The following is an 8535-nucleotide window of genomic DNA, read 5'->3' as shown; positions in this document are numbered from 1 at the left end:
GGGTTTCAGGAAGGAGAAACATGCACCGAAGAACGCCCGGGGGGGGGGGTAGTAAGTGGGCAAGGGGTTGTTGGTTTTTGGATACGAGAAGACAAAACACCAAAAAAGGGGGTCTCTTCGCTAAGGGCTCACAACTGATGGGAGTGTACAGAGGAGATGAAATGAGATTTTGTTGCTTGGTTGGAGTCAATGATGGATTGATGGCGATAAAACACAGTGGATAGGTAGGACGGAGCAAAGCGGAGTTAACATCAGCTAATCAATTTCAATGGCGGCTTGCATAGGTAGGTACTATATATGCCGATTTCTTATTAGAGGCTCACAAATCCACCAAGCAAATGCCTCGGCCGTGGTACCTGGATATGGATTCTGGTTCCCGGAATCGATCAAATCGGTTGGCCCTTTTGGGTGGCATGAGGGGGGAGCTCTTGGCTTTGCTGCATGGGCAAGCAACGGCTTAGACTCGGGATCGGGAATTCATGACGCAGCTGTTGAAAGGGAAATGCGGGGCTTCATGCAACCGATTGCAGGTATAATTGTTGCAGTAGGGTTGTGAGTTGGTATATAAACCATCATCACTTCTTTTGGTTTGTTGTATGATTTGAGAGTTCATTCAGCGTGGGTTTGAAATTTGAACTCGGTTGCGTGTCTTTGGTTCAACGTTGAATGGTAGACGTTGACAGCCCCTGAGAGACACCACGCATAAACACCGTTGGGTAAGACACCACCACCCCCTTGACGCCACCACCACCGTCATCAGCAAACTTTATTTACTTACCCCTTTTCCAGAATCACGCCCCCTAAAACCGCCAAAAAAATGGTCGACAAACTCGTCCCCAACGACCCCCGCGTCAAACACCACACCACCACCCTCCCCTCAGGACACACCTACCACTACCTCGAAGCCCTCCCCTCCAGCGGCACCCCCGCCGCGACGGTAGTCCTCATCCATGGCTTCCCCGACCTCTCCTTCGGCTGGCGCCACCAAATCCCCTTCCTCACCTCCCTCTCCCTCCGCGTCATCGTCCCCGACATGCTAGGCTACGGCCTCTCCTCCGCCCCCTCCCCCATCCCGCCCTATTCCTACAAATCCCTCTCCACCGACCTCGCCTCCCTCATTCAGCTCGTCTCCCCCTCCCACCCCATCATCCTCGGAGGCCACGACTGGGGCGGCGCCATCGTCTGGCGCCTCGCCCTCCGGCACCCCGCCCTCATCCTGGGCGTCTTCAGCATCTGCACCCCTTACAACGCCCCCAACAGCCAGGGTTACATCCCCAAAAAGGTCCTCATCGACCAGTTCCTCCCCAACTTTGCCTACCAGCTCCAGTTCGAAGATCCCACCCTCGAAAACAAAATCCAGGCCGCCGGGAGGGACGGCATCAGAAAGTTTCTAAACATCCTCTACGGCAGCAAAGACAGCAAAACCGGCAAGGGCCATTTCGTCGCCAACGTGGGGATTGACCTCTCCCTTTTTGACGAAGGAGTCAAAGTGGAAAAGTCAGAGTTGTTGTCCGAGGAGGAGCTGGAGTTTTACGTTGACCAGTATGAGCGTAACGGGGTCCACGCCCCGATGAATTACTACCGGACGTGGGACGTGAATTACGAGGAGGAGAAGGCTGATTTGGTGAAGGAGGGGAAGAGCAAGGTTGAGGTGCCGGGCATGATTCTTACCGCGACGAGGGACACTGCCTTGCCGCCGAAGATGGCGGATAATATGGAGCAGTTTTTCCCCAGGGGGTTGATCAAGAGAGAGGTGGAGGCTAATCATTGGGCTACGTGGGAGAATCCGGAAGAGGTTAACAAGGCTATTGGGGAGTTTGTGGGGGAGTTGCTCAAGGGGAGGGCGAAGGAGTTCAAGGCTTCGATTTGAAAGAGACAAGATTGGGGGTGGCAAGTCAGGTGTGTTTATGATATAATACGGTTGTTTAGGATAATTTCGATTTTACTATGTTTGTTATGACTGAGAATTCTGAACGAGACCGCCCGTGAAATGCGCCAAAACGCCTGACTTAGCAATGAACATGAAACCCAGGGAATGATACACACCTCGCGTCAGTTCCCGATGCCTGGCGCCTGACCTTCTGACCCGACCTCCACCAGTCCCATCTTCATCACTTACTTCAGAGACCTCTTGGTGCCATCCACAATTGGCGCTGCTGCTGACTTTTTCTTTTCTGGCTTACCACACACGGCGCAGGCTGTGACAATGTCAGCTAACAATTCCAACTGCTAACCAGAGAAGAGAAACCCACCAGCTGCCTTGTATGCGCACTTGTGGCAATAGGTGTGCCCTTGGTTTACCTTGGTCTTGCATTGCGTGCAAGAACTCGAATACTGAGCATATGGGTTCTTCGCCGCTTTGGACAGCAGCTTGCTCTTGGAAATGCCGTTCTGCCCGAGGGTGGCTGATTTGGACGACGATGCTGATGATGAGGCGGCTGAGCCGTAGTACATCTCACTCTTCTTCTTGACGCCCGGCGTGGCTAGTGTGGTTGAGCTGAGTTTTTGGCATTTTCCGCAGACCATTTTGTCTGATGTGAAGAATCGGTATTGCTGTTCTGGATTGGTTGTGAGGTCGGTTTGGAAAAGCGTCAAATGCGCTGGTGACCGTGTCAGATATGGCCCGTTGTGAGTGAGCGAATGAATGAATGATGAAAGATGAGATGAGTTGCTGTAAGTGAAGCTAGGGTCCGCCACTGCAGTGGACACCGACCAAGAAAGTTGCTTAGTCACTCTTCATGGGACAGCTCTGAGGGCGGCCTCGTGTCGGTGATTGGCTGCTGTCAGCCACTCCGAAACACTTCTTCGCAGGGGCCGGCTTTTACAGGCAGGGCTGTGACGTCCCAAGGCAATCCGCGCTAGCACTCCCTACAGCCAAAGTCAGGTTGCGCCGTTCTCCTGAAGAAGCCCGCCAAAAAGTGTCTTGGGTTTCCAGTTCTTCATATCACTACCTCACCACCCCCCTTGCTGCTCGGCAGCATCACGTTGTTACGATATCCTCGGCTTTGACAGCCATCGCTCGAAACGTTTGCCCACTGGAGTTGGGCGCAGAGAGACAACCTACGGGGCCCACGGCTGACGACGACAACGGGTCTTGTAGCCCAGACCCCAGTCCGCGAATCCTCCGCCGGTTGATGAAAGGAGGCTGTGCTCTCTCATACCAAAGAACACGGCGCCGTATTTTTTTTAACTTGCAACTTCAGCTCGTCGCACGCCGCAACACCACACCCCGCCCCGAGTTTGCGATAGACCTAGACATACATACCCAATTCACGACTGCACACGAAGTACCACGACGACTACAGCTAACAACGATTCCCCCGCGTCCCATCGATCTGCCCATCGATTTATGCTTCGACACACCCCTTGACCGTGTCTCCCACCACCGATTGCCCGAAGCGGCGACGCCTTGAGGCATGACAGGCCGTCCGCCTCCCGGGGGTCCCGCGCCCCCGCGAAACGATCTCCTGCTCGATCTCGACAATGATCAGCCCGTATACAGCACAGGCCAGCGGTCAGCCTTGACCGACGACGACCTCTTAAATTCATATGCCTACGACCAGGACGGTGCGCAGGCGCGTCCCTCGGTATCCTACGATGACTTTGTAGGCTCTGGACAGGCAAGACAACAACCAGGAGGGAGGGGGCCACCACCGGTTGGCACATCGGCTTCCGCCGCAGGCCCCGCAAGCCCGTATGGATCGCAACCGGTCAACAGGCAATACAGCCAGACGTCAGATCTGGGCAACTACCAGAGATACGCCGACGACTTTGACGACTATCCGGAGGATGGGACCTCATATTACCAGGCCGGGGGAGCGCCCGGCGCTGATTCCGCAGCGGCGGCCAATGCGAGGAACCGTAATAGTGTTCTGAGCCTGGGTGGCGGCTTGCTCGGAAGAGTGAAAAACAAGCTTGGAATGGGTCAGGGATACTCGGAAATGGATCTGCCACTGACGGAATCACGGACGGGACCAAGACCCGAACCCGGGGGTGCCGGAGGAGGGGCTCCTCCGCCGAAGGATAAGGGGAATTTCAAGTTCGGCTTCGGACGGTCGAAGCCCGACCCGTCGACACTCGGACCCCGAATCATCCATCTCAACAACCCCCCAGCGAACGCCGCGAACAAATACGTCGACAACCACGTATCGACGGCCAAGTACAATGTTGCTACCTTTCTGCCCAAGTTCTTGTTTGAGCAGTTTTCGAAGTTTGCCAACATTTTCTTCTTGTTCACCGCTGGCTTGCAGCAGATTCCGGGCCTGTCGCCAACAAACAGATACACCACCATCGGTCCCCTTATTGTTGTGTTGTTGGTATCAGCGGGTAAGGAGTTGGTGGAGGATTACCGGCGAAAACAGGCCGACAAGGCCCTAAACCAGTCCAAGGCGCGGATCTTACGAGGGTCATCTTTTGAGGAAACGAAGTGGATCAATGTTTCCGTGGGCGACATTATTCGGGTTGAATCCGAGGAGCCTTTCCCGGCCGATTTGGTCTTGGTGGCAAGCTCGGAGCCGGAAGGATTGTGCTATATCGAAACCGCAAACCTGGATGGAGAAACCAATCTGAAGATCAAGCAGGCCCTACCCGAGACGTCGACAATGGTTAGCTCGAGTGATCTTGGCAGGTTGGGAGGCAGGATCAAGTCCGAGCAGCCCAACAGCAGCCTTTACACATACGAAGCTACCCTGACGATGCAGGCTGGTGGAGGAGAGAAAGAGCTGCCCCTGAATCCCGAGCAGCTGTTGCTTCGTGGTGCTACTTTGCGCAACACCCCCTGGATCCACGGTGTGGTTGTGTTCACCGGCCACGAGACCAAGCTCATGCGAAATGCAACGGCGACCCCCATCAAACGCACCAGGGTTGAGAAACAGCTCAACACCCTCGTGTTGGTTCTCGTCGGTATTCTTTTGGTTCTCAGTGCCATCTCTACCATCGGTCATCTTGTCCAGCAAAGTGTTCAAGGTGACGCCCTCGCTTATCTCTACCTGGATTCCATGGACGGCGCCGCTGCTGTTGCTCGTCTCTTTATCAAGGATATGGTAACGTATTGGGTGCTCTTCTCCGCTTTGGTTCCCATCTCTCTCTTCGTCACCCTCGAATTGGTCAAGTACTGGCACGGCATTCTCATCAATGACGATATGGATATCTACTACGACGTCAACGACACCCCTGCGAACTGCCGCACGTCGAGTTTGGTGGAGGAGTTGGGCATGGTGGAATATGTGTTTTCCGACAAGACTGGTACCTTGACCTGCAATATGATGGAGTTCAAGGCGTGTTCGATTGCTGGAATTATGTATGCCGAAAAGGTGCCCGAGGACCGCGTGCCGACGATGGAGGATGGTGTCGAAGTTGGAATCCATGAGTTTAGGCAGCTCAGGGAGAACATTAAGAGCCACCCTAGCGCCCAGGCCATTCACCACTTTCTTGCCCTGCTGGCCACCTGCCACACGGTTATCCCCGAGACGAGCGACACTGGCAACATCAAGTACCAGGCTGCTTCTCCTGACGAAGGTGCTCTTGTCGAAGGAGCTGTGCAGCTGGGCTACAAGTTTGTGGCTCGTAAGCCCCGCGCTGTGATTATCGAGGCCAATGGTGAAAGGCTCGAGTACGAGCTTTTGGCTGTGTGCGAGTTCAACTCCACCAGAAAGAGAATGACTACCATATACCGCTGCCCTGACGGGGTGGTTCGCTGCTACACCAAGGGTGCTGATACTGTTATCTTGGAGCGTCTGAACGATAACAACCCGCATGTCGATGTCACGCTTCGCCATCTCGAGGAGTATGCGTCGGAAGGTCTCCGGACTCTGTGCTTGGCCATGCGCGAGGTTCCTGAACATGAGTTCCAGGAGTGGTTCCAGATCTATGAAAAGGCCCAGACGACTGTCGGCGGAAACCGCGCAGACGAACTCGACAAGGCTGCGGAGCTCATTGAGCATGACTTCTACCTGCTTGGTGCCACCGCTATTGAGGACAAGCTGCAAGATGGTGTCCCCGAGACTATTCACACGCTTCAGGAGGCCGGTATCAAGGTCTGGGTCCTCACTGGCGACAGACAAGAAACTGCCATCAATATTGGCATGAGTTGCAAGCTTCTCAGCGAAGACATGATGCTGCTCATTGTTAACGAGGAGGATGCCGATGCTACAAGGGACAACCTGCAAAAGAAGATTGATGCCATTCGGAATCAAACCGATGCGACGATTGAGATGGATACTCTGGCTCTGGTCATTGATGGAAAATCCCTGACGTACGCCCTGGAGAAGGACATGGAGAAGCTTTTTCTCGATCTCGCGGTCATGTGCAAGGCGGTTATTTGCTGCCGTGTGTCTCCACTGCAAAAGGCCATGGTGGTTAAGCTGGTCAAGAAGTATCAGAAGCAGTCGATTCTTCTCGCTATTGGCGATGGAGCCAACGACGTTTCCATGATTCAGGCTGCTCATATTGGTATTGGTATCAGTGGTATGGAAGGTCTCCAGGCTGCCCGCAGTGCTGATGTTTCCATTGCTCAGTTCCGGTACCTGAGGAAGCTGTTGCTTGTGCACGGTGCGTGGAGTTATCACCGTGTGGCGAAGGCTATTTTGTTTTCTTTTTACAAGAACATTACCTTGTATCTGACGCAGTTTTGGGTAGGTTTCTGTGTGAGAACTGAAAGGGTGAAGATCATGCTAATTGTTATCCCAGTACACGTTCCAAAACGTCTTCTCTGGTGAAGTCATTTACGAATCCTGGACCCTCTCCTTCTACAACGTCTTTTACACGGTCCTCCCTCCCCTCGTACTTGGTATCCTCGACCAGTTTGTCTCCGCCCGCCTGCTTGACCGCTATCCCCAACTCTACAACCTTGGTCAGAGCAACAGCTTCTTCAACAAGCGCGTCTTTGCCTCCTGGATCTCCAACGCGGTCTACCACTCTCTCCTGCTCTACATTGGCGGCTCCCTCTTCTGGATCAACGATGGTGTCCAAGGCAACAGCGTCCCCGCCGGAAAATGGGTCTGGGGTACAGCCATGTACGGCGCCGTCTTGTTGACTGTTCTTGGCAAGGCCGCGTTGGTGACGAACAACTGGACCAAGTACCACGTCATCGCCATCCCAGGCTCGTTTGTGATTTGGGTGGTGTTTGTAGCTGTCTACGGCATTGTCGCGCCCAAGCTCAACTTTTCGACGGAATACCACGGGATCATCCCCTTGCTGTTTTCCAGCCCGCAATTTTGGATCCAGATGCCGACGCTGGCGATTTTGTGCTTGTCGAGGGATTTTGCGTGGAAGTTTAGCAAGAGGTTGTGGAAGCCGGAGGCGTATCACCATGTGCAGGAGATTCAAAAGTATAATATTCAGGATTATAGGCCGAGGTATGTTTTTTGGACTCGCAAGCGGTAGGGAATTGGATGCTAACATTGGGGAAACAGAATGGAACAATTCCAAAAGGCGATTAGAAAAGTGAGGCAGGTGCAGAGGATGAGGAAGCAGAGGGGGTACGCCTTTTCGGCGGCGGACGAGTCGCAGACGAGGGTGTTGCAGGCGTATGATACTACGCAGCATAGAGGACGGTATGGAGAGATGGCTAGTTCGAGGCCGGTGCAATGATCTCTTCTTCTTCTGTCTCTCTTTTTTTGTGTGTGTTGTTGGTTGGGTTCAAGAAGGTGGGATGGATGTTGGAAGTGGAAGGGATGTGGGTGGTGGTGGTTGTTGTTGTTGTTGTTGTTGTTGTTGTTTTATATTATCGTGTTATTAATATTGAACAAGTTTTGTGTTTTGTGATGTTTGTGGATGGACTTTTAAAAAAGGGACATTGGGATGGAAAAGGGGGGTGGGGTGGGAGGAAGGGGTGGGAGGAAAGGAAGGGAGAAGGGGTGTTTGGGTTAATGGCATGAGCATTGATGGTTGGGGGAAGGGGGGGTGGTTCAGGGGAATGCGAATTGAGCTGAGCTTTGAATTGGAGTGTTTTGGTGCAATGTCTCTTGATCTTTGCACGTTGAGCTTTCTGCCTCTGGTTCCGTCTATTTAGGCATTGGTGACTCAACTAGTATAACCACTGTGTCCTACCAAGATTTGGAACATGTTTCTTTCATTCACTGTCAGATGATATCATCACAGGTCCCAAACTCAACGCACAAGAGCTACTACGACTTTCCTCTTCCAGCAACATGTTTGCTTCCACAGCACCGTTTTCGTACCAAAACTTGTGTCTGATCAGACCCGTAATCTACCTAAACCGAGTTTACCCTATCTCTGTTGTTACCCTTAAAGGTCCTGAGACGGTCCTGGATATGACAGATCAACATACCCCCCACACACAGTTTGGAGTTTTTTTTTTTCTTTTTTTTTTTTTCAAAAAGAGTCAGGTTGATGTACTAAAAGCGGCAGCTTGTTTCTTTTCTATTTGCTTGGGGTAGGTAGGTAGGTAGGTAGGTGGGTAGGTAGGTGGTTGTTGGTACCTTGCATTTGAGTACCATCAACCACATACACACACAAGCCTTGTCAACTCAGCCAGGTTGTGTACAATGGCGACACAGTGCGATAGAAACTTTC

The 8535-nt window shown here is 52.8% G+C and overlaps 3 protein-coding genes across 3 annotated transcripts; 2 read left to right on the top strand and 1 right to left on the bottom strand.

The window, feature by feature from the left end:
- Window positions 1-817: 817 nt before the first annotated feature.
- PODANS_7_1770 (uncharacterized protein) lies at window positions 818-1870 on the top strand (the record flags this gene model as incomplete). The annotated part of the gene is made up of 1 exon (XM_001907811.1): window positions 818-1870. The coding sequence occupies one exon, from the start codon at window positions 818-820 to the stop codon at window positions 1868-1870; it is 1053 nt and encodes a 350-aa protein (XP_001907846.1).
- Window positions 1871-2115: 245 nt separating this feature from the next.
- PODANS_7_1780 (uncharacterized protein) lies at window positions 2116-2981 on the bottom strand (the record flags this gene model as incomplete). The annotated part of the gene is made up of 4 exons (XM_001907810.1): window positions 2116-2198; window positions 2253-2732; window positions 2792-2858; window positions 2949-2981. The coding sequence occupies 4 exons, from the start codon at window positions 2979-2981 to the stop codon at window positions 2116-2118; spliced, it is 663 nt and encodes a 220-aa protein (XP_001907845.1).
- Window positions 2982-3416: 435 nt separating this feature from the next.
- On the top strand, window positions 3417-7590 carry PODANS_7_1790 (uncharacterized protein; the record flags this gene model as incomplete). Its single annotated transcript, XM_001907809.1, has 3 exons — window positions 3417-6632; window positions 6688-7355; window positions 7413-7590. 3 exons carry the CDS (start codon window positions 3417-3419, stop codon window positions 7588-7590), a joined length of 4062 nt encoding a protein of 1353 aa, XP_001907844.1.
- Window positions 7591-8535: the final 945 nt, after the last annotated feature.

The sequence above is a fragment of the Podospora anserina genome, chromosome 7 (genome assembly GCF_000226545.1).
Source record: "Podospora anserina S mat+ genomic DNA chromosome 7, supercontig 1".
NCBI classification, from domain to species: domain Eukaryota; kingdom Fungi; phylum Ascomycota; class Sordariomycetes; order Sordariales; family Podosporaceae; genus Podospora; species Podospora anserina.
This window is presented reverse-complemented; position numbering and strand designations above follow the sequence as displayed.